Raw genomic sequence first — 26,921 nt, forward strand, 5'->3', positions numbered from 1 at the left:
CTGAAAACAAGCTACGCTGAAGGGAAATCAAATAAATTATTATTATTTATTTCTTAGCAGATGCCCTTATCCAGGGCGACTTACAATTGTTACAAGACATCACATTATTTTTACATACAATTACCCATTTATATAGTTGGGTTTTTACTGGAGCAATCTAGGTAAAGTACCTTGCTCAAGGGTACAGCAGCAGCAGTGTCCCCCCACCTGGGACTGAACCAACAACCCTCCGGTCAAGAGTCCAGAGCCCTAACCACTACTGCTGCCTTTTATGATAAATGATATACGACAGATCCACAACATTGTTCCAGCCAAGGAAAGCAAGCGCTTCACTTCAGCATAGCTTTGTTTGCAGTTTCTATAAAACTTCACTTCCCCCCCATCTTTGACAGTATTTGCCAACAGACAGGTGATACTGTAGGTGTGTCTTCAGTTTAAAAGGGTGAATGTAGTGTGGGCAAGAAAGCTATCGGTATGTATTGGGAGGAGCTTATCTTTGAGTTTCATGCACAATACTGCTCTGTACTTCCTGATTCACAATGCTAGAGGTGCAGCTTGTTAAACTAGGGTTATTTTCCAGTGACTGAAAACAGAAACTTCAAGACTTAATAGTTCTATTATTATTCAAATCCCTTCAATCCTTTCTATCTATCGTCTATGGTCACTCCTTTGGTTGGCTTTACTGCTCCATCTTCCTTCAGCTGGTAAGTAACTATTTTTTTCAAATTTGAAACTACAAGAAGCCTTTGTCATTAATTCAAATGTCAACAGCTCTTGGTATATACAGTAAATATCTAGACCTAGGGTAGCATATTTCCAAGTTATGTTTGTGTTACATACTGGGTTATCAGTGCAGGTACAAAATAATGTAAAATGTAACAGGTGAAAAAATAAATCTGTAATTTAGTAAAACCCAGCTTGAACTTCTTAAGTTTTATCTATAGTCATTTTGATTCAAATATGCACTTGAGTATAAATATTCATAGCCATACTGTAGAAAGTGCCGCATGCAGTTATTAAACAAATGTATTTTATTTTATTGGTGTATACTTCATATTTTAATGTTGCAGTAAATATGTTCATAGCAAGAAGAAGGACACCTTCACAATTCTTATAAAGTACTTATAAGGACAGGGCACACAATCAGCTTGATGACCCTAAAACAATACAGTACTGTGTGAAAAAAGTCACAGACATAAAAGAGCTTACACAATTGATTGTACAGTTAGGCACAATACAATAAAACACTAAACTGGAAAGACAAACAGCACTTTTACATTTTAGAATATGAAGTGTAACTTCACAATGCCCTTGACGTAATAAACCACAGCTTGAATCATCTTCAAAAGATTTTAAAAAAAAACCCCTTTTGAGATGTCTCCACTTAGGAGACAAACATCCCTATTTACCATTCCTCCCAGATCACAAACCTGTACAGATATAACCAGTATGGAATTGAGTTATATAGTGTGGGAAATTCAAGTTTCAGAACACGACTTTCAACCAGTTTTGTGAGTTTTATTTTTGCACTGAGCATTGGAGGCGCTTGATACCCATGACATCTGTACTTGCACCTAATTTATCTTATTCTTCCCTTATTTTTTATGATATAACTATTCAAATAGTAAACTGGAAGCAGTCATACTCTGAAGGGTAATGTCCTAATCCCGAACTCCAACCTACACTTCCTTCATCATAGTATACGCATCACATTAATATGTATGTGGAAAACTCCAGTATGGATATCCAAAGTATATCTGTAGCTGATTATAATTGGTCAGTAATTATGCTTCATTTCTTTCTGATATGTCTCAATATGGCTGTCAGTACAATCTCCCGTGTATACTGCAGTGAAAGTACTAAATAAGTTGAATGCCCTGTACATTTAAAATCAAGTCTGGTCCAATAGGAGACAGTTGACACTGGATAGTTGACACTGAACACTGGAGACCTATTAAATAATTTGCAGAATGTAAAGCAATATTTGTATATATATTGAATTAACATGTAAAAAACAAACATTGCTCCATACCTTTATTCCAAAATAATTTCCCACTCAAAGCTCATTGAATGGGCAGGTAAATAGCATGCTAGTTATACTGGTTTGACGACTAACCTTACTATCAGATCTTTCTGGCTTAAGGCCGAAATCTGTTTAAGTTCCACGTATATCATTTTTGGTTTTTACATCTGTATACAGTAATGTGTCTGTTGACAACCAATGAAAATTATAGTTATTTCAGAAATATTATATCTTGGAAGTAGATTCAATTTAGAACTAAAGCAACATGTTTTGTAAAGTTTAATTACCAGTCATAACCTTAATTGACTGATAAACTGTCTAATTTACGCTAGTTAGCTGGAAAACTGACTGAACCAGAAAAAAGCAACATTACCCACTTTTAATATTTTGTTTAGAATCTTCATCATTTCAAACTTTGAAGGGTCTACATTTCTGTTTTTCTTTGGTCTCTGTTTACTATTGTTCAGTCACCTGTGCTATCTTACTTCACCATTAAGCAGACATGTAGTTGACCAATCAATTTATTTACATATCCAAAGGTAGTTATAGCTGTAGTGACAAGCCAAGCCAAGTTTGTAACAGCAGAGTGCAAAAGATCATTAAACCTAATGATACAAAACTCTTATGTGACCTAACATTCTTCTGAACCCTGTCAAGTTAGGACAAGTTAGGCAGTGTGGTCCAGTGGTTACAGTCCAGGGCTTGTAACCAGAAAGTCACCGGCTCATATCCCACCTCTGCCACTGACTGACTCACTCTGTGACTCTGAGCAAGTCACTTAACCTCCTTAAATCAATGTCCTATTGTAAGTGACTCTGCATATATGCCAGCAGTGTGGAGTAGTGGTTAGGGCTCTGGACTCTTGACCGGAGGGTCGTGGGTTTAATCCCAGGTGGGGGACACTGTTGCTGTACCCTTGAGCAAGGTACTTTACCTAGATTGCTCCAGTAAAAACCCAACTGTATAAATGGGTAATTGTATGTAAAAGTAATGTGATATCTTGTAACAATTGTAAGTCGCCCTGGACAAGGGCATTTGCTAATAAATAAATAATAATAATATAATGTAAAGTTCACATAATGCACATCTGCCTTCATCTGTAAAGCACTTTGTAATGGTGGTCCACTATGAAAGGCACTATATAAAAATAAATATATTATTATTATTATTATTATTAAAGAGTAACAACAATGATTGACACCCTGATTATATGAAGAGCAACATATAATAGGGGCTTGAAAAATTTCCTTAACCAGATTCTAGAAACTCAATACTGTTATTTGGTAGGATAACAGAAGATGGACTGTTAAAATCATTAGGGTCTGTACCAAATTCACCACGAATCAGGAATAGCTACAAAACCACTACTGCTTACTATACTACTACAAGCTGCTAAATGTAGATAAGTGTTCAGCACTGGTGTACTCATGTCAGAGCTGGGAATTTGCTGGTTTTCAACCCCTTGCTTCAGGAGTTGGTGCTAAAAGTTGTTTGATTAAACCTCCCTTTAGTGTAAAGTTCTAAAGTAAACTGCTTGTTGTTACTCCAGAATGATTCGATATAACCTTATCTAGCATTGTATTTACTTACTGAGCACCCAATATAATCTAAGTAAATATTTGTTCCAATTCCCAATTATAGAAGGTCACCAGATTACCAGCTGTTGCTAGTGAGTAGTTGCCTAAAATTATGAAGTGGACTTTGAAAAACAGTAGTTGACCAAATTCAGTTATGAAGCAGATGTGGGAAAACAGCAAACCTTCAGTTAAAAAGTATACATAGAACAAATGTGTGGTATTTCTTACATCTGCTCAGGGTGCCATGACAGGGATTTCATCTGGGCGAGTTATATGAGGAATTTCCTCCATTAGCAAATGTTGTGTGGGAGTCAAGGGAGGATTATTAACTTTTTTTTTTTTTTTAAAAGTCACTAGATGATGACTGAAACAAAATTATATTTGTTACTAAGTCTACCAAACTGCTCATTAAAGGTGTTTTAGGTTTCCATTCAGTAATGCTGAATGTGTTTGTTAAGGGTCTGAGAGAGTTATTATTTACGCTTTGGAAATACCCAGGACGCGACATAGTCCACCGCTGGGATATTGAAGCGTGAAGCCTACCAGGGCACTGGACTCTTGACCGGGGGGTCGTGGGTTCAATCCCCGATGGGGGGACACTGCTGCTGTACCCTTGAGCAAGGTACTTTACCTAGATTGCTCCAGTAAAAACCCAACTGTATAAATGGGTAATTGTATGTAAAAAAAAAAAAAGTGATATCTTGTAACAATTGTAAGTCGCCCTGGATAAGGGTGTCTGCTAAGAAATAAATAAATAATTATTATTTATTTGGCAGGCGCCTTTATAATACTACTAAAATACAATATTAAGTAGGGTGCAACAAGTTAGGATTACAACAAGTTATATTTACAATGACATATTAGTAGTGCAATAGTGCAAGGATAGTGCATCAGCTGAGGATCCAGTAACGTGGTGAGTAGTTCAGGCTTAGTAGGAGGGGTAGATCAAGAGATCTACAAGTACAGTCTAAACAGGTATTGAGGAGGTGGCACAATCTTAAGGAGGTGGCAGAAGGCAGTAAGAGACGGAGCAGTCCTGAAGTTCTCCAGTAGCTGGTTCCACCACAGAGGCTAGGGAAGAGAAGGAGCAGGCACAGGGGGATGGAGAGTGGAGGGAAGGCATGACCAGTTGGCCCGTAGAGGAGGAGCGGAGAGGGCGATAGGGGCTGTAGGGAGATAGGAGAGATTGGAGGTAGGAGGGGGCAGTGTGGTGAAGAGTGGTAGGCAAGAACAAGGGTCTTGAATTGAATACGAGCAAAATGAGTAAACTGCATTACTCATGGAATATTGAGGAACATTATTATATTCATTAGCAACAAAAACTAGTGCTGCATAAAATCATGAAAACAAACAGTAAAACATTAAATGTTTATTTTTGTATGCATCCATTTTCTAATAGCAATAGAACCATCATAAGAGGGCTTTAGCGTCTGGTAAGGCCCTTCTCGTTTTGTTAAATGCCCTTGCCTTCAACTCGGGACTTCAACTCACCATGTGCTTGCCTTACCAGATAGTAAAGCCCTCTTCTTCGGGTTCTATTACTCAAATAGCTATATTAGTGACTTCCTTTGCATGCTACTCTAACTCTCAGTGGCATGCCAAGTTTTTTACGCATACTGTGATGGTTGCCAAATCATCATTTTGTGTAACATTTCAAATTGCTACATGATCAGCACTAGATTAGTTTCACACAAGCAAATACAAAAAATGTTTCATTTTCAAGAAACTGTTGTTATGTTAAAGCATTTTTATTAGGGCCTGCTACCTTGTATATGAGACACACATGTTAGTTATTTCTGGGTGTATTTTGGTAGCATGGTAGCATGTCTGGTTGGTTTTGTTGAAACGGTCTGTAATTTACTGACTTCAACTTTATAGAACCACAACCCTTCCCTGAAAACTATTTATAATGTTACAAATATAGTATCACTTACATTTGAACTCATTTTCCATGTTTCTGATGTGATATGAAAAACTCCCAAAGTTTGACAGAGTTTGCAAAATGATCAGTCTGAAACCCCCAAATAACAGGTTCTCTTATCCGACTGATCAGCTGGAGACCCTGCCCACTGTTACATCAAATATAATTACTACCTCCTCATACACTTGTATCATTGCCTCCAAGGCCATACATTGGGTTTTTCTCATGGCAGGGGGCTTTAATACAGATGAGGAATATTAGCATTCATTGTTTTGGGTCAAATTTGATAAGGAGAGGAATCACATACCTACATTTATTTGGTTTAACACATGGTGAACAAATGGAAACACTTTACTGTTGTTTACTGAGCAAAGGGCATTTTCTTGTAGTGATGTGTGACTAATGGAATTTCATGTACAGTAAAACTGAACACAGCGCTGCTCCTTGCTTCTTTTAAGTTTACTCATTTTGCTCATCCAATAATGTAGTCCTGTCTTCCTCGGGGGGGGGGGGGGGGGGGGGGAATTATTGGGTATTTTCACCATATTCAATAAGATGATTTCATTTTGAAAAGCAGGAGTTTAAATTAATTGGTCCTACTGTACATACACCACAGGTATTTCTTGTTAGTTTTAGCATTAGCAGTGTGTTTTTCAAACAAAAATGGTGAACAGTACAGTTCTAACTACAATAATAATAATAATAATAATAATAATAATAATAATAATAATAATAATAATAATAATAAAATCCTGGGTAACTACATTTTTAGTATTTGTTTAGTCTGACATCGCTGACTTGTATTGTTATTTATCAATGTAGCAATCCATTAACTTTAAAACATAACCCTTTGACAAACACTACTTTGGTCACTATATTACTAGGGTGACAAGACGGCCCGGTTTGACCAGGACTGTCCCCTTTTCCCTTGTCCCGGTGTCCCGACATTTAAAAAAAGTCCCGGTCTGCAAGACAGCACTCCCGGCACCATTCCACTAATTACGTAAACAATCATCAGTCATATTAAAATATGGTTCCAGAGTAAGGGAATATATATATATATATATACACAACATTGTAGTTTTATAAAGTATTTTTGAATCTATGTTTCCCAGTTCTGAGCTTTGGAAATCTGGTCACCCCACATATTGATAAGGGGTAAACTGCATTTTAGGATTACACTTTATATGCATGTTCATCGTGTGTGTTTTCATTTGAAATAGTCTTTTGAGCTTCATTCTGAAATGCTCCTAATCCTGTATGGTACAGCTTTCTCAGATGCCAGGTCCTACTTGACTCCAAACCACACACATGTATAAAATCTGTCGAGTGGCTCATTTGACTGCAAGCAAGAACAGCCATCACAGGACACACATTGCTCTCCAGATAATCCTGACTCTCTTCCTTTGTTCGTTCTGAAGATAAAAGCAGCAATGTTCAAGTGGTGGATCCTGATGCTCCTTCATCCCTGTATACTTCGGGCAGGTAAGACTTATAAAGTATTTGATAAATAAAAAACAAAGCCTTAACATTTTAAAGGTTTTAAGTAAACATAAAGTACATGTTTTGTTTTTTTTACCTCAAGATTATTGAAGATTACTTATTATTTAGCTTTTATATTAAAATGCAAATGAGTTAAACAACTGCATGGCTTTCTTCTTTACTTAGAAGCATAATCCTATTTTGGAGGATGCATGTACTGAAGGCTGATTACTGCTGAACTCTTAAGCCGAAGAGTGATTATGTTGAGGCTTTTTTTCTCAGTGGCATAACAGATTGATTTTGTAATGAAGACTGTGTCACGAATAGTTTGCCCTTAGGTAAAGAAATACCATGACAGCAGCTGTAAACACTTTACTGCCTGAAATAAAAATATGAACATTTTGGGAATCCTTTTAAAAAATGACACTGTTATGCACTGATCATGTCCGCCCAACTGTCCACAATATGGTAGCTGCCGATTTGCACCAATCTTCTCCAAACTTTTATCATTCTTAATCATCTCTGTTTCTTCTGGAACATGAGGCTACAACCTTTGACCTCCACAATGATCTATCTTTGTCCACCTTCTCCGCCTCTCCCCACCTCATATGCATGTCTTTCAGATCTGCCTCAACAGTGCTCCTCCAGGTGTTTTTTGGTCTTCCTCGCTTGAGTTTTCCCTGTGGGGACAATCACATTCCAATTTTGGTGGTGTTGTTGTGCAGCATCCAAAGTACATGGCCTAGCCATTGTAGTCTTCTCTGCCATATCTCTGTGTTAATGTCACTTGATTTAGTCTTAATGTACAAATCCTTGTTTGATATCTTATTCGGCCAGAAAATTGGACATATGTTTTGTAGACATTTGTGGAAAACTTCCAGTTTGTCTGTCTTCTTTGGTTACACGCCAACATTCTGAACTGTACAGTAGCACAGATTTAACATTGCTGTTGTAGAGTTTCATCTTTAGCTTCAGACTGTACGTCTTTGACTTCCATATAGGCCGCAGTCTTTGAAATGCTAGCCGTGCTTTGTTAAGCCTTGATTAAACTGCTGTTGTGATGTCTCAACACTACACATACTTTGACTCACTGAACAAAATTAACAATATTAAACTTAATAACTGATATATTATAAATGTAGCTGTTATATACTACCCCTTTAAGGTTCTCTGTGATTTCAGTGAGTCTGCACTGGCTTTATTACTGTTGAAAAATTGTGTTTGCTTCAAAGCATGTCATGTAATTAAATGTATACCTATGATTATCCCATGTGGAATCTCTTTGGAGAAAGAAGTAGGCTATTTTTAGCAATGTGAATTCTTTTTTTTTGAGCAATTATGTAAAATTTTACACAAACATATCTGTTTGCTACATTGCTCGCTATGTTTAGCCTTCGGCATACTCTATCAGAAAGCAGACTTTTTTGACAACAAAAAACACATTAAGTTTCTAGAAAAAGCTATATGTTTCATGGGCATGGCATTTGGTCATAACAAAATAGAGACCAGTGTCAGCTATGAAGAAAGCATCATCTATCCCTCATAAAAGTTTACTATAATGTACCAAACAGTGTAGTAAAGCATAGTTAAAGTATGGTAAAAAAAAAAAAAAGAACATCAAAAGTTTTCTAAATATATATATATATATATATATATATATATATATATATATATATATATGTGTGTGTGTGTGTGTGTGTGTGTGTGTGGATATTTTCCACAGCAAACTTTTTAAATGAAAAGGATTAGTTTACAAAATATATTTTTCAACTGAACTAACTTCCAATACAATACATCTGTCTCAGTTTTGCTCTTCTGTTTTATCATGTCACTAGAACACCTCCATGGAACTACATTATTATTAACCATCCTTGTATGAATGGAGTATATGAATTTGCAAATCCACCACCACCAATATTACAACTCCTGTACTAATACCCCATAAACCAGTTGAGCTAGCTACTTCATATTTTCAGTGTTATGGAAACTCCTCCCACAAAATCTAACATCTCCTTCACTTTGACCTGTAAGATGGCCACCATATTGGGTTCAATATTGGATTTTTTGCATTCCTGTTTGGTATAACACATGCTTCCAAATTAGTTGTCTCAGTAAAGTGCCAAATGTGTCTGAATACTCTGCGACTATGTAGTATAGCAAATAAAATGTATCAAAACATACTTTTAATGTTGAGGTTTTTGTGATATTGGTAAGACTCTCAAGAAAGAAAAAATAATAGGTTTAAAAATAACTCCAAATCATAATTTTTTATTTTACTTACTTCATTTCTAGAACCTGAATGTAAGCATTTCACAGCGTTGGACTTTCACAATTCCTTTATTGGGACAAAACTGGACGTTAAGCTGTTGCTCTACACAAATGAAACCATAAACTGTGGAAATCATCTGGATCACACAAATTTCACAGGTTCTAATTTGCTGAATGTGAAAAGAAAAACCACCTTTGTAATCCATGGATACAGGCCATCAGGAGCCCCCCCAGTGTGGATAGACACAATAGTACAGCTTTTGTTATCTGCTGAAGATATGAACGTGATTATAGTTGACTGGAACAGAGGAGCTGCTACCATCATATATCCGAAAGCAGCAGAAAACACAAAGAGAGTGGCACAAATCCTAACCTTGTTTATTAAACAGATGATAGTAAGTTATTCTTTTAATATAATTATATTATATTGTGTGAATTTTTTTTTACACTGTACACATTATTTCTTCTATGGTGTGTATTATTTTGGCTTAATAAAATATATGTGGAAGCTATACTTTGTATTGTGGAATTGAAGCTTATAGTTTAAAACTATTGGCCCACAAGTTGAAAATTGTATGAAACCCAAAGCTACAGCCTTTGGTAAGGTAGTTCAAGATAAGTGCTAATCAGGGTCTGTGACACCAGACATTGATGCAACACTTGTGTAGAATCTGTATAAAAGCAGATATAACAGAGTTGCTAAGAGAGAAGCTGCTGGTTAATGGAGCTGCTGCAGCTTTAAGAGAGGTGTGCTGTGCATCACTTCCCATGAGGGGGTGTTATCATTTGGTATCATTTGGTATCCTGCCCCTGATTTTAGTGGGCGGCAATGAGATAGATGTGGCCTTACGTCAAATTACAGATATGCTGTTCGACGGCTGCACTGGCTTTATTCCTGTTGAAATACATTTCAAATTAACCTTACACGTTGCCATGCCTGAACTATATTATTAACAAATGTTTCAGTCATATGGTGGACTGTCCTTTTAAAATGTGTTTCCAAACATTTAACCTGTGTTTCCATGTTTAAAATGTTGCGAAACAGCTATGATTATTGTAAACAGACACAATGACTAGTAAAATTTGTTTTGTTGTGCTTTTGTGCTTTAGGAAATGGGCAGTTCACTCAGCTCTTTCCATTTGATAGGGATCAGTCTTGGAGCTCACATATCTGGGTTTGTTGGGAACATGCTGGGTGGCAAAATTGGAAGAATCACTGGTAAGATTCAAAGTATTTATTTATATTAATTGAAAACAGACTCTATATAACATGACATACTTCCAGGAAATATTGAAATTCATTCATTTGGCTTGGCATGTTCTGCAATTGAACCACCCATTCATTTTAAAGGGCAGTAGTGTAGAGTAGTGGTTAGGGCTCTGGACTCTTTACCGGAGGGTCGTGGGGGACACTGCTGCTGTACCCTTGAGCAAGGTACTTTACCTAGATTGCTCCAGTAAAAAACCCAACTGTATAAATGGGTAATTGTATGTAAAAATAATGTGTAAAAAATAATGTAATTGTATATATAAAAATAATAATAATAATAATGTGATATCTTGTAACAATTGTAAGTCGCCCTGGATAAGGGCATCTGCTAAGAAATAAATAATAATAATTTCTATCCAGCTTTATCAATAGCACAGGTGAAGGAGTAAATTATTAATTAATTTCCTTTTTTTGTTCATGGCTTACCACAGTACAGTGTCCGTTTAATCCATAACTATAAAACACTCTAGAGTGATATACTAAAAGAAACTTTGCAAATTATATATTTCAAATACAATTTTTCAAATGAAGACATTAAGAAATACTTTTAATATTTAATACTTAGTATTTAGTATTTCTAAAATTGTTCATTTAAAACTGCAAGTAACTCGCTTTGCTGTGAGTTATGGGTGTAACAACTAAATACTAATAAATAAATACTTATGCTTTTTAATAATTATTTATTGTATTCTATTGTGGCTCATTGGTATAGTATTTTCTCAGCACAAACTACACTTCTTTTTTTGTAGGCCTTGACCCTGCAGGCCCAATGTTTACTGGTAAACCACCTGCAGAGAGGCTTGACCCCACTGATGCAGAGTTTGTGGATGTCTTACATACCGATATTGATGGTAAGTCAGTGTTTTAACAGTTTTAAACACTTAGTAGTAGCAGTGTTTCTCAATGTCAAGTATTTTTATATATCACACAAAACATAAAGCAGGGATTCCAAAATCTCCTTGGCCATGACATTATGGGGGAGATGTAAGTATAGGAGCAGTGCAAATGATTGCGGATGCAAAATTCAAAGTACATTGCGGCCAGGCAATTATTTTGCACTGCGCCCTATGTAAGCTTAAAAGCAATGCACATTACTCAACACACATATAATAATCCGCATTTATGATAATGAGGGTCTAAATAAGCACATTGGTCTATTTAGCGGCTGCACTTGCAGCCCAGAGGTGACTGAGTTACGAGTACAGAGAGCAGTAGGCGCTGTATGACATTTGTGGAGCACGAAACTACAAACCAAAAAAAATATATGTCAGAGTAAGGGCAGCAAAGTCCTCTTGGCTTCACGGAAAAGTTTTTTTTTTTCTGAGAAGGAACTGAGAGTCCTTACGGCTGAGGTCACTCAGCATGAAACAAAGTTGTTTGGAAAAGCCTTAGCCAACATCAGTTATGCTAGTATCCTAAGGAAATGATTGTGCCTAGCACTCTGGAAAAGGACTATCCCTCCAGACATTCCAACTGTGGTCTGAAAGGAACCAGAGGCTAAGTAGTGCAGAGAACACAGCACTTTCACATGTGCAGGGGTAGCGGTCCCTAGATTGACACTAGAGTCTAGCTCATCCCTCAATTCAACTATTAGGCCTAGGATGACCTGCAGAGTGAGACGATAACGCTTTAGCACCACATCCGGCATCTCAAACAAAGTGACCCTGGGATTGAATATGCTGGGTCTTCTACATCTTGCCCTTCTCCTCCGAACGTGTTCCTGCCTCTCCTCAACAAGAGCCGTGTCGCTGCATCAGGATGGCTACCACAGCAGCCATCCTGAAGCCAATGACAGGTCTCTGCAGGTGTGTGCTTTTATTCAGCTCTTAATTCCTCGCTTCTACAATGGTTTGCACCTTGTAAGAAGAGCTGTCAAGTTTTTGGAGGGTGCAAGGCAAAATCTTTACATCACAGTATAATGTTTGCGCCCGCTTAGTATCTAGATCCTGCCCAATTCCAATGCTCTTTTTTTCATTTGAATGCATTTCAATATAATTTGAATGGCATAATGATGGCAAAGTGCACATTTGATAGCAGATGCAGTGCGCCAGGTGAACACCATTCTTTACATACGGCACATTTTTAGCAGACGCTAAAATCAGACTTTACTGCTGCTAAACACAATTTACGGTTGCATTATGGGGGTTTTGCACCTGCAAATCACTTTGCACGTATCCTTACATTTACCCCTATGTCTCCTAAATGAGGACCACCACCCACTGTAAAATGTTGTTCTTCTTAAGGCGCATAATGTTATCACAGTCACTGGAAATAAAGATTGCAAATTTATGACAGTCGACAACTAGGTAGTGAGTACTGCATTCAAAATAACCCCAAGCACCTAACAGCAGCGTTTATATACATAAAAAGATCTCGTGACCTGGGAAATATAGAGTTTTCAGAGTTAATTGGGAGACATTTCTGTTTGTGTCTTTTGGCACAACTGAAATCGTCCCCTAGCCCCCAGTTAGGGAACCTCCGATATAAACACTGCCAATAAAAAAGTAATGCATTGATAAGGAGACCAAAAGCATGTGGTTATACAGGATACTGGTCATTTCTTTGAAGTTGCATGCCCCATCCCTTTTCAATTGATCCCAATAAAAGTATTTTTACATTTTTAACTACTTCACTTCACACCAGACAGGCAAGGTTTTATACACACAGGTAGTTGTGATTGCCATGCCAGTACTGGCCAGCAGAGCTCAGTCTCACAAAAAAGGCCATTCACTGTGTTTAGACTTTTCTGAAAGCCTTCTGTCATGTGATTATTTATATTTCAGGCCATTCCACCTCACATGGGAACTGTGTGGGAAACCACCATCAGTTGCAAGTCATACTGACTATCTTTTGTTCTTATTTCTATGTACACAGCAACTTTAGTTCCATTTTTCTTTAAAAGCTGAGATTGTTTATTGTTTTCAGTCAATCGCAAATAACATTAACGGCATAAGCTAGAAAAAATGTACTCTATACTCTGAATACAGTCCTACAGTACATGTATGTTTCAATTCAGCACCAGCCTATTCTAGCCTTTAGAACTAACTTCTAATTGGTTATAAGCAGTCATGAAATAACAACACATCATAACAACACACATAAAAAACTTGAAAAATCTAATATGTCTTGCCCACAGAGTATGGTTATTCCAAAGACAATAATGTAAGAATAGTGAATACGGCATTTACATTGCAATACAAATGTATGCTGTTCTTATTCGCCTAATACGATATTCCACCTCTGAGATTTGAATGAAAGGTAGCTTTTTATTTTAGCTTTAGGTTTCAGAGAACCGCTAGGACACATAGATTTCTATGCCAACGGAGGAACAGACCAACCTGGCTGCCCCAAAACCATACTTTCTGGTAAGTGTCCATCATACTATGGAAAGTTGCATTTATTACTATCACTTACTCGGAGGCATATGTACAGGAGATTAGGCAAGAGCTGGAGGTGATGTGGGGGGTATTACAGGGATATAGGCTGCCTGTCTGTATGATTGTGAGGTTTCTAATCATATCAAAACCTTTATTTAGTCCATCATCTGAATGGCTGAGGTACCTGAGCGATTGTAACTGTTTTAAATTAACTTTGCTGATTCAGATTGTTGAACTATTTCATGTGAACTGTACCTATATTGAGAATAAAGTATGATAGTAACTCAATATTGTTTGTCAGGATTTGTGGGGTTTGTTTGTGTTATGGAATACACAAAACAAAAGATCATCTGCAGCATAAAAATCAGTACAAGGCAGTGAAAAACAGCCAGTGCTCAGAATGTTCACGTCACAGTGACAGGTAAAACACCTACAGTACCTCTGCTACATACATGCAGTAGCAGCCAACAGACTTTAATAGTGGCAGTCTATACCTAGAATATCACACAAGTAATAGTAAATGACAGAATCCAGCCAATACATACAAAACAGAAATGCAGAACTGTACCTAATTGACCCTACAAACTTTAAACATTCACTGCTGGTTTCACAGACCGTTATTAGCACCAATCTTGGACTACTCAATTTTAATTTAGGTAAGACAACCCAAGATAAGAGCTAATCAGGGTCTGTGAAACGAGCTGTCAATCATACAACTATAACATAAGATGTCAAAAAGACAAGCGTCTAAATTTCAACTCAAGGTGTCTTGTATAATGAATTTATGTCTTCTAGGAAAACAATACTTTGTGTGTGACCATCAGAGATCCGTATTCCTATTCCTCTGCTCTTTAAATAAGACCTGTGAAATAAAGGCTTACCCCTGCTCATCATACCAAAAATTTCTGGATGGTAAATGCACTGAATGTGATGCTTTTCTTCCAGCACCTTGTCCTGTATTAGGTAAGATATATTCAGATTTATGCCATTTAATAATATAGAGCAAGGTTTTCAACCGGGAGTACACGTACCCTGGGGCACGTCTAAGGGTCATAGGGGGTACGCAGGACGACTCTAATTATCTTGAGTTATTTTATATTATCTCTAAACCGCTGTGCATACATAATTCATTTTTGTTTTGCAGCTCTAAGTTTACAGTCTGCCTATAGTTTAAAAATTATCATCCACCTGTACGCACAAGTGATTCCGACTGAGCATGTTTCCTCTCTAAATTATTATTAGGCACGGCTGCATTTTAGTAACAGCAGTAGCGGCTGGTTGAATTGTTTTCAGTGTCTGATAGAGTAAATTCTGTGTATTATCTCTTGGTACATTTCTTACATGCAAAAGAAAAACGAAGGAAGAAAACACAAGTCTACAGAAAGTGCAAAGTGACAAAGTTAAAGAAACATGAAGACAACCTAAAGCACCAGAAAATGACTTACAAATAGTGAATAAAATCATTTACTAAAACTAAAAAGCGGACTGACTACTAGCAAATAATTAGATACGATTAAGATAGACAAAACTAACATGTAACTAATATTACATGTGTTTAGCATCTGTAATGCCAGTTGTAGGACACTTGGCATATTACATCTTCATTTAATAGAACTGTTGACATTCAAGGCATTTAACTTACAGCTACACTGAGTGAAGTAACACTGCCAGTTGTAACACACACCCTTGTGTTGCAATTGTACAAGTATGTCACAGACTGACGCTTTTCAAGAGAGAGGTTGTAATGTTTACATACAGATAAAGCTATCTGTGAGGAATGTGAACAAAACAAGACTTACACTGCATGGCCACTTTAATAGGACCTGTCCACCTGACTTGAATTTAGCATCGCCCTGAATTAGAAATCCAGATTAGGTTTATCACGTGATGTGACTTGTGGTCCCTGCATTGCTATAAAGCCACCTAAGAGCAAAATGTATTGTATGCAGTATGTCAAGGACTTCAGGCATCTTTCACAGTCATCACAATTCCCAGATCTCAATCTAGTTGAGCACGTTAGGGGTGACTTGAAAAATGCATTCATTACCACAATCCTTTGCCTACCTCTCTGCCCCTATTGCATGCCATATTAATGACTGAATGGATTAACATCCCTTGAGACACCTTCCATCACCTTGTGGATTCTACGGCAAGTCAAGTCAAGGCTGTGATCAAGGCAGACAGTGTATATCAAGATGGGCTTCTAGAAACTTTTTTTTTCACCCCCCAAAAAAGAAATAACTGCTTTAAAAATGTGTAATGTACAAACATTGAATTAACAATTACTCAGATATTGTTCATTATCATTGTAGGGAAAAAATTTGTCTCTTGTAATGCTATACACAGTTTCACACATTTTGTTGAACAGCGGTGACTTACTCAGTTCATTCAAGGTCCCACTTACTTTTAAACCCCCTTTCCCTTACAAAAAAGTAAAAAATTAAAAAATTAAAAATCTCTGCAACCTGTTGCAGAATGTAGTAAAATTCAACATGCGTGTGGGGCAATGCTTTTACAGTTTTTGTTCTTCAACATACAGGTTTTTACATATACAAATGGAAAGATGCTCTTGTTAAACTTGAGCAAACAAAAGCATATTTTTCTACAACAGCAGATCCTCCATTTTGTAGTAAGTGACTTTTAAGTGTACTCTTTCCATTTATATTTATTGATTTAATATTGAATTGTGAAATATATGATTAAGAAATACAAAACCTTCACCAAACAAGGATTGTGTTTTGCTTTAATTTCCCTAAAGAGTACAATTACCTTCTGGATATTATTACATGGAACAAAAGCACACGCTGGGGATACATTACAATAAAATTGATGAACGGAAAAAACGTGACAGAATCAAAATTAGATCAGTAAGTTACACGTTTAACAATTTCAAATCTGAATTAAAGTATGTGTATTTGTGTTAACATTATGCAAAATGTATGTATAAAGATAAATGTCTGAAAGCCTTAATAAAAGCATTGTAAAATACAATAAAGCAGAGGGAAAGCATGAACAAGCAAAGGTAAGCATTTACAGAAAGGTTTGGTAGCATATTAAAAACATGGTAAACTACGGTAAATGTATAGTACAATCATGGGGAAAGCATGTGGAAACTGCATAATTAGAGTACAAAATGGCTGTGCTAAATATTCATAAGGGGCTTGATCAGTAGTTTTATGTACTGCACTAGAAAAACTAAAATTGCTAAACTAAATTGGTTGACCATTTCCAGCCTAAATAATAAAATGAGTTGTCTTTAAAATGGCAGAATGAATTATTTAGTTGTACAGATTCAAGGATGGTTTATTCAGCAAGAAGGTAAATATAACCAAATACATTTACGTCTGCTTTCACAGACCCTGATTCGTACTAATCTTGGATTACTTTACCTGAAATAACACTAGGAAGTATAAGATTTTTATTTTTTTCTCTTTCAGCAAAGCGTCAAAATTTGAACAGTACACAGAAACACAGTTGCTAACACAGTTTGATAAGGATGTGGAGAATGTCCAAAAGATCTCAGTCAAATTCTCCACAGGAAATGTGATTGGCCCCAGATATAAACTGAGAGTTATACGGATGAGACTGAAGTCATTGGATAACAAAAACAGGTAAATGTTGGGCTCAATATATGTAAAATTATTGAAAAAAAAAAAAAACCTTTGTTATGTTACACATAGTTGTATGTGACTGCATAATTTGTTTTGCAAATGGCATTCCTGAGGTATATTGTAATATACAAAGGTTGCATCTACATAGTGCTTCAGTCAAGATATGCAAGACAGTATATGGAATCTACTTTGAGGGCTTATAGCAGAAGCTCAGTTGTCAGATACTTCTATATTCAAGACTGCACAAATACTACTGTTTTCAAGGAACCAGTCTCAAAGAGATACCAATGTAATTCACTTCGCTGCAGACTTACACAACTAACATTGATGAAGTAATTCAAGGCAGTAATCACTGGGGAATGGTCAAGTCCCAATAGAACAATTTAAAGACCTTGCCGACTCGTCACAGAGAATCATACTATGGAGGCCTATTGACAGTCCTAGGGCTGGCATTTCAAATATTCTGTCCATCCTCTGTAGTTATCCAAGCTTCAATTTGTGAACCACTGGCATCTACCAACAAGGATATTAAAGTGTTACAGAACCCCCTGCAGTGTTTACATGAAACACATTACTTTACCTTTGCTGTATCCTGTGTTGTCCATATCACAGCAATATATTTCTCAACATAATCCTGACTGTTTTGATATTTGTATTTACACATCATAGGTAAATCAGCTAAGAAATTACTCGGGAACATTCGCCAGGAGAGACAATTTTTCTTTCAAACATTGCAGTGTATCCAGATCATGTGCCTTCCTGTAGGAATTGAAAATCATCGTTGCTGAGGGAAGATGATCTGGTTGTACTGCAATCCTTATAAGAGGTCTCTTTCTCCTGGTGAACGCTCAATAAAAAGAAGTTGAGAAATGTATTTTCCAGTTGAATTACCGAGGATGTGCGAGTCAGCAATATGTTGCTGTGAAAAGTCTTAGACATGTTGCATTTTTCTACTCTGATGCATTATGAGCATCAACAATTTACTCAAAGCCTCCACTAGTGTTTTCTACTATTATAAACAACCTTGACTTGTTTACATTGAGTGAAATAGCTCGCAACACTCGATTTTCAATGTGTGGTATCCGAAGCATAATCAACAAGTACAGAGAAACATCATCTGTAATTGACAAACCAAGGAATGGAAGACCCAAAAAGCTGTCAAACAAAGATGAGCAATACTTGAAGATAATATCCTTAAGGAATAGAAAGAAGACACACAGAAATTGGACTATGGAACAATGGTCAAAGGTGCTTTGGACTGTTGATGGATGGACAACGACACCTGTGCCTTCTGCCAGTTCTGTTGTCAATTTAAAACACGTTTAGCAAAACTAAAACAGAAAACAAAAGCCTAGCTCCGATGGAGCAGTTACAAAAACAAAATCTACTGTGGTCACAGTCAAAACAACAGCAGTTTCATAGCAGCTGCTAGCAGGCCCACCCTCTTCTAATTATTGCTTACTAATGTGTATCAAAAATATATAAAAGGTCACTGCCTTCTCAGCAAACTAATACTGTAGTTGTCCATATTATTGCTAGTTCTGTTACATTTTACTAATGCCACTAGTCCAAATAATTCATTCTCTGACAGTGTACAGTCTCAAACCAGATTTTTTTTTTTTGTTGACTTTTCCAATAACATTTTTGTCTTTCAGACCACACTTGTGTAGATATGATCTGATTATGGAGGAAAATACTGAAGTGACATTCCGGCCAATCATTTGCCAGGACATTGAAATGTAATATGAAAGCTATAGTGATGTTAAAACAAAATCTGGATTATGGGTTTTATAAAATAGCCTATCTGTAATTCTTCTGTAAAAAGAAAATTCAACAATATTGGTATTATTTTTGTAAAGCAGAATACAAACATCTTCCTTTTTCCCCCCTGTAAATATACATTTCTAGCTTTTGAATTTATTTTAAATGTTCTTTTTTATTCCTAATTACTAAACACTGTGCAAACAATTTTCCATACATATTAAATAGGTTATTTCTGTTTGTTTTTTGTGTTCATGTTTTCTTGTGCCTCAAAACTGTGTTTATCAAAATAAAAATTGTTAAGATAACAGATGTACTACATATGACAATTCCTCTCAACACTTGTGCAGTGCTTGAAATTATCTACAAGTTATTGTGTAAAACTGAATTTAAATTATGAATGCAAATATGAATGTGAAAAAAAAACAAAATTTCAAATTTATTTCAGTTTGCAGTTTTCTTTTCAGTTTTCATAATTTGTTTTACAGAATAGTTTGTAATGTTATTTAAAAAAAAATAGTAGTAATATCAATGTGAGTTAGTGCATTTTGTACTGAAGGTGTATGGGGTCTCAGAGTATAACATAAGCTTCCAAAAGTATTGACATGTCTCAAAAAAAGTAAATTCAATTCCAACTGTAATAAAAAATAAGTACAAATAAAAAAATTAAATAATCATGGATGAAAATTTTGGGACCAGAGTTCAGTTTGTTGAGCTTATGTTGCCCAATGCTGCCATCTGGCTTTTAACCATGGTACTACATGGTTAGTAAATTAACTGCAGTTTAAACTGGGGAAGCCGGTCGTTCATAGGAAAATAGTTCACACTTTAGGGTTTTGACTATATCTAGAAAACTGATTGTCCAATTGTGATGCGACTTGCTAAGATATTCTTTAGAAGAATTTAAACTGGCGGTATACAGGCCTGCCTGTCTGAATGTCATATATCTAGAGAACCACTTATACAATTACAATGCCCTTTTTTAAATAATGGGGTATATGGAGACGCCCTGTCAATAGGTCACACTTATATCATTATATACGGCTATGGCCAAAAGTTCTGCATCACCCTATAGAATTAACACATTTTGCTTCATAAAGTTGAGTTAAACCTGAATATTGTTACATTAACATATTGAATTACATACCGCTTTGTAGTTTTCTATATACTTAACGAAAAATTGAAAAATGTGATATTCAAAAAATCTAACATGAAATACTGTACTACTATTATAGCTTCCGGTAGACTTTAGCAATATCATTTTGTAGCTTCTTTGATTACATGATGTTAAATTAAAGGTAAAAATGATGTTCATATTTTTTTTTAGTGTCTGAATCCTAAAATTGATGACAACTTTTGGCCATAGCTGTAGTGAAGAGTTTATGTGGTTGTGTTCAGCTGACACTTGGTAGTGCACCCTTTAGGAGTATCACAATCTGGGGATATCTATCTGTCTGTATAACAAACATCCATTTGTACATGTGCATACAGCGGATGTAGGTCATGGTGATCTTGTTCACATTATTGATAGCTCTAATTTTGTATTGTACTTACAGTGGTGGTGGGGGGTGTCTGTGACTGACATACATCATAAGAATAAGGAAAAGAATGAGGTGAGATGAAGTGAGACTGGATAAATTAGTGATATATATGCACAGTATATAGAGTCAGAATATATATATATATATATATATATATATATATATATAGAGAGAGAGAGAGAGAGAGAGAGAGAGAGAGAGAGAGAGAGAGAGAGAGAGAGAGAGAGAGAGAGAGAGAGAGAGAGAGAGAGAGAGAGAGAGAGAGAGAGAGAGAGAGAGAGAGATAGATAGATAGATAGATAGAAAGAATATATAGTCATGGAATATGTTAGCTAAAATTGGTCTCAGTATCTCCATATTTTTATTGATATGTGGAAGAATCTTAATTTTGAGTAAAAATTGCATTGTTTGGCTAATTATAATTATCTTTGTTTTCAGCGTTACACTTTTCCCCCTCTTTAACCTTGGAGATAAGCAATCCATGAGATCCAGGTCATGGCCCTAATATAACAGGGCAGAGGCTGTGCACAAACCAGCGACACACACACACCCAAAGAAAGCATCTCTACCACAGTGCAAAAGAGCCATGCTCATCTGCATTCATGGTTTTAGAGCTTTTGATCTCATCTCATTCCACCAACAGGGGTCAGAATCTGTAACGGCAGTGTATCACACACAGTAACATGTTTTGACCTAAAAGACACTGCAAAGGTGAAATGACCTAGGAAGTGCAACATATTTCCTGCAAGTAAGACATGGAAACTGACTTTAACCTAATGTAGTTCCAGATGTCCTGTTTAATGAAAATACATGCATAATATTATTTAACAACTGTACATTTGAGACCTATGTAGCTAATAGAAGTGCAAAACAGGTAACATTTATGCAATTGTTTTGTTAGCTGCAATCACTTTGAGGAAATAAAACATTATTTGTAGCCACAGAGTTTGGAAGGGGACCTGGGGAAGCCACGTGTATAATTAAGGACACAAATAGGTATATCGGTCAATCTAATTGAAATTAAGAAATCATAAGCAGAATAAGCATTGGTCACCATGGTCTAAAGTAGGTCACCGAGTATTTAAGAGTATAGTCTTACCTGTATTTGTTGCCAGTTTCAGCAAGCCGGGCATGTAGATCGGATATATGTGAAATACCATATACCATGTGAAATACCAAGCAGAGCCTTTCTAACCTGTTTGTACCACTGCACTGGATCAGACAGTGTGTTGTTCTAGTCAAGGTCAAGAAAATAGCTTGCTGCCTGCTGAGACTGTCAGACAGGTCACTTGTGGAAGCGTTGATGGAGTGCTTGCTGGATATATAATTCAAAATAAAAGCAACAGGGTGTTTGTACACCGTAACTAACATGAAAGAGTGCCCTAGTAACAATCCCTGGCAAGTCTCCAACAGTTACACCTGTTGCTATAACTGAATATAAAAACAAGACTGAAGGAACACAACGGGAGAGTTTGCCTGCTGTGGAGGGACCTGTTTTCCTGTGAGGGACAGAGCGATGCAGGAGTTCTGTGCCTGTGTTCTTTGTTTCATCGTTTTATCTTACAGTGCTGTTTTCCTGTGACTGAATAAAACAAAAGAACATGCTACTTTGCTGAAAAAGTAATTTCTTGAGCGCAGACATGGAAAAAAAATGATCAAGCAATAGTTCTCATGTATAATAGTTCGCTCCACTGGCTCCCGATCACCGCTCGCATCCAGTTCAAGACTCTTGTACTAGCCTACAGATGCCTTGACCAGTCTGCACCCAGCTACCTCCAGACCCTCATCTCTCCCTACACCCCCACTCGACCTCTCCGCTCCGCCTGCACTAGAAGACTAGCTCTACCACCGCTACGCTCCCCTGCCTCCAAAGCCCGCTCCTTCTCCACCCTTGCTCCGCAGTGGTGGAATGACCTTCCTACAGATGTCAGGACTGCCCAGTCCCTGACCACATTCCGGCGCTTCCTTAAGACTCACCTCTTCAAAGAGCACCTGTAGAACTCCTCTGTTTGTATCCCGGGACACTATCACCCTTCATTTAAATGTGCTTTATTTTGCTCTTATCAGCCCCTATTTTACTGCATTTAATCCTGTACTTCAGAATACTGTAATCTGCCAAGTTTTTAACCTGTAGTACTTTGTATTTAATCACATCCTGATGTAACTATCACTATTTAATCATATCCCGATGTAACTATCACTATTATCTGCTGTATTATTGAATTGTGGTTTGTCAAACTTGTACTTTGCTTGAGCAAAAGTTATTGTATTTCTTGCTCTTATTGTATTACTTGTATTGTAACGCTTGAAATGTTTTTGCTTACGATTGTAAGTCGCCCTGGATAAGGGCGTCTGCTAAGAAATAAATAATAATAATAATAATAATAATAATGCTTCAATACAAAGTACATACTGCAAATGACATATAACATGAAAACCACCATGTTCGAACTTAAAGACACACATCCATGTGCTTGGCATGTGGCCAGTTCACCTCATGATCTAAAACCTGTTCAAGTCAGGGTTTATATAGTATCTCAAGTTTCTAAAGATTGCCTTGTCTAGTTTTGGCTGAAATCGTAACATTGGTACAGAAAAGCAATCTGAAGAATGTATTTTTTATTTATCTTGTTGTTTTACGCTTTAATAATATGTAACCGTTTTTTATAGATTTTCATTACCTTGTTGATCTGTTTTCTTACTGCATTTTTGGTGTACATCTAAAATCTATGTTGACAGAAGTCCCTTTCTGCTTTCATTGTGGTTAGTTTTGTTTGTCTGGCAGGCACCATGACTGCATAATATGCTCTTAGAAGCTCTTGTCAGTTGTTGAAACCGAGAAAGTACTGTTCCAGGTCTGATATACAGATTCTTTAATGAGCCAGCATTTTTTCTTGGCATTCAGCATTCATAAACATGTAAGAATAAGTTAAAAACTATTGTATGTAATCAGAACTTGTGGTATTTATAAATAAAATTACAGAAGTGTGTAACAAACAAAGATGTTAAGACCTTGTACCATAATGTTGTACCACTGATTCTCTTTAGGGTCCTCATTGAAACAATGTGGACACTTACATGCTGATTGTGAATCCGCCTGTCACACTATACCGGGTGATCACGAGAAGTGCCTTGATTTTGCATGAATCTTGATTAAACAGTCCTAGCCTGCTATAGACATTACGTATTGCATTTGGACACAATCCGATACACTTTGGACTTTACATGAATATTTTAAACCTCTGCATGCACTCATTCACTTTCTTACCTAAAGCAGTCTAAAAGCATGACATCATCACTTGTATTTGACTAGAATTTTCAATTCCTGTGTTGTTTATTGTGAGATTAAAGGATGCCTGCTCTGGTTTATAGACAATGTTACCTTAACTGCAAAACACAAGACAATTATTTACATATAATCATATCTCACTTCCCAGTCTCAGGCAGAACTGGACAACGCACTATGGAAGATTTTTGAAAAAAAAAAAGAAAAACAGCGTTTTGTTTTTTTTTTGCCACTGTATCTCAAAAAGTTTGTTTTGGGGTTTGTTGAGCCTGCCAATCCAACCACACATAATTTTCATTCGCAATAGAGATCTCGCTAAGAAGACGCAATAAATATACAACAAAATGTATACTTTGCCAAGTGTCACAACGAAAATGCAAATTGAGGTATGTTTGCGCTGTGACTAGCCCATCTTAGTACACCTACCCCTAAGTACTGTACAGGAACCAGTATAAGAAATGTGGGGTAAACAAACATCCACATTAGGACATAACTACTCCACCTGTTGACAAGATACAGACAGATGCAGATGCTGCTAGCAGGTCAGCCAATGCAGGCAAAGCAAGAAAATTGAAACCTGTTTCAAGCAAAGTTACTGTTGAACATGTGCATTGTAAATCACAGTGTGTGCCTTGCATGTAAGGTGAAAGGATTGCACTGAGTGCTGAAAATCTGTAACCTACTTCACAGAAGACATATATTCCGTCCCTGCTGAAGTCACTTGCTAAACTTCAACTTTCAAGAATCCCTGGACGAAATTGGTACAGCAGCCAGTGTAACCAGAACCATGGTCTTAGCGAGATGTGCCTTCATGCTGGAGCCACAATCCTTACACCTGATTTACAAAAACTGGATTACTACAACGTGATTCCTTTACTTCCGGGCCTAACTTGGACCAGAGCTGAAGGATACGCTTGCCCAAAGCAGGCTGTGAAAACAACTGACAAACCTGCTTTAACCGTACAAGCACAGTATTTTTAAGGCTCTTTTTATTCTTTTAAATTCCAACAACAGGTCAGCTATTTGGGTTAGCAAATTTTACAGTGCAATAATCTCTCTCTCTCTGGGGGAAAGAGTAACACGATTTTCTGTTAATTGAAACAAAACCACCCCAGGCTGTACAAATCCATTCTTTAACTTGTCTAAGTAATAATACTAAAACAACTCATAAACATTTTGAGTAAATGTCATTCACAATCTTCTTCAATGATTGTTTGTTCCAATTGAATTTTCTCAATTGAATTTTTCCATTAGAACTTCCTTTTGTTACTACTCTACTTACCAATATTGGATGGTTTATAGTTGTGGATGTACCGAAGAATAATCCCAACTTGTGTTTTTTCTAAAACAGAATTTGATTTTAACCACTGAAATAGATAACCTTTCAAAACTCTAGGCTATCAAACGAGTACCATTGGCAGCATTACTGTTTTTTTTTATTCTTGCTATTTCCTAGTATCCAAGAAGTCCGACAAACATACCTATCCTACTGTACAACAGAGAGGACTCAAAACATTCATTAATTTTATGAAATTAAAGTTTACAACTTGGGTTTGGGAGGATGGACAAACCCCCACACAATTATCACTTCATCTAATTGAATCATATCATCTAATGAATCCAAATTGAATAATTACCGCTAGCATAAATAACCTGTGTACTCACCCTTCCTTTCACATTTGTTCTTTCTGAACCCACCACCCACCCCATCCCATATAGATTTCTAAGTACAGTTCTATGGGGGTCTCCTGCCTCGACCTACGGCCAGGTAGGGTATCTTCGATCCAAGTAGGTGTTATGCCAAACTGTTGTTCTATGTTCACTTGCTTCGCATACCTCATCAATAAAGTTTGTTTATCTAATCATTGTGTTGTGGGGTTTGTCCTGAACTACTGAAATGCACAATGGCTACAATTCAACACATTGTGTATTTAATGCCGTTAGGAAATTGGCTTTTTACAGTGGCTCATTTCCATATATGCCTATTTAGTCCACTTGTAAGAAAAGATTTTCAGACTTCTCTTTATCAATTCAGGGTTTTACCATGCATTTCCACAATACAAAGGCTCTTTTACTGAAATGATGGCCCAAGATGCATCTTTTTTATGAAGGGAAGGGATTCACATCTACTATATTGAAGACTGGCTCATTAAGTCACCCTCTTCTGTTAAAGCTACACAGGAAAGAACCAGGATTCACTCACTGTAACACGTTTCTGTCTGAAAATAGCGTTATGTCATCCTGAGGGACTGAAGGAAAGGAATTTCAATTTTCTATTCTTTACAACTTTACATATATATGTAGAGTACAGAGAATTAAAAAACAACAAACAGCTATCTATCTAAGGACAATCAGCATCAAGATACTTATCAATCACTAGAAATACTTTATGAAAAAGAAAAGTAATTGATAAACTATATAGTATATATTATAGATACTCTTGCAACTGAAAGAGTAAAGTCTAAGCGAAAATGCTTTGTTCATGGGCTAATGAAACTCCTTATCAGCCGAGTCCAGGTGGATTCACAAACAGGTACAATGAATTAATGAGGTGAAGCATGTTAATTTGCCGGTGGCTACAGTTTGATTGGATTCAGTGAGGCATTCTGCAATGTGAAAAAGTTATCTAACCTACACTGCTGAGAAATACTGCATATCACAGGAACACAATTAGGTATGATTCCCAGCTCTTATATAAATTATGAGAGTCTTAATGTCTTAAAGCGTAAGTAGAGGGTTCCGCAAAAATATAGCATTATACCATGTGTTGCTACAATTGTTTAAATAAGATATCTGCAATTTTT

The 26,921-nt window shown here is 36.6% G+C and overlaps 1 protein-coding gene and 1 long non-coding RNA gene across 3 annotated transcripts in view; one reads left to right on the forward strand and one right to left on the reverse strand.

The window, feature by feature from the left end:
- Window positions 1-515: 515 nt before the first annotated feature.
- On the forward strand, window positions 516-19,977 carry LOC117406904 (lipase member H-A-like). Of its 2 annotated transcripts, none has more exons than XM_059028683.1 (11): window positions 516-704; window positions 6,791-7,006; window positions 9,296-9,666; window positions 10,382-10,490; window positions 11,291-11,392; window positions 13,817-13,906; window positions 14,714-14,881; window positions 16,458-16,547; window positions 16,677-16,785; window positions 17,356-17,529; window positions 19,185-19,977. In XM_059028683.1, the coding sequence occupies exons 2-11, from the start codon at window positions 6,955-6,957 to the stop codon at window positions 19,270-19,272; spliced, it is 1,353 nt and encodes a 450-aa protein (XP_058884666.1). In that variant the 5' UTR covers window positions 516-704; window positions 6,791-6,954; the 3' UTR covers window positions 19,273-19,977. The 2 variants fall into 2 exon arrangements, with proteins under 2 accessions (XP_058884666.1, XP_058884665.1); XM_059028682.1 differs by having other exon boundaries at window positions 6,943-7,006.
- The window catches only part of LOC131737746 (uncharacterized), a 66,029-nt gene continuing 46,675 nt past the window's right edge, over window positions 7,568-26,921 (reverse strand). The window contains exon 3 of the long non-coding RNA XR_009329340.1: window positions 7,568-7,683. This is a non-coding gene — a long non-coding RNA (uncharacterized LOC131737746). The remainder of the gene's footprint in view (window positions 7,684-26,921) is intronic.

Source organism: Acipenser ruthenus, chromosome 8, assembly GCF_902713425.1.
Source record: "Acipenser ruthenus chromosome 8, fAciRut3.2 maternal haplotype, whole genome shotgun sequence".
NCBI lineage: Eukaryota > Metazoa > Chordata > Actinopteri > Acipenseriformes > Acipenseridae > Acipenser > Acipenser ruthenus.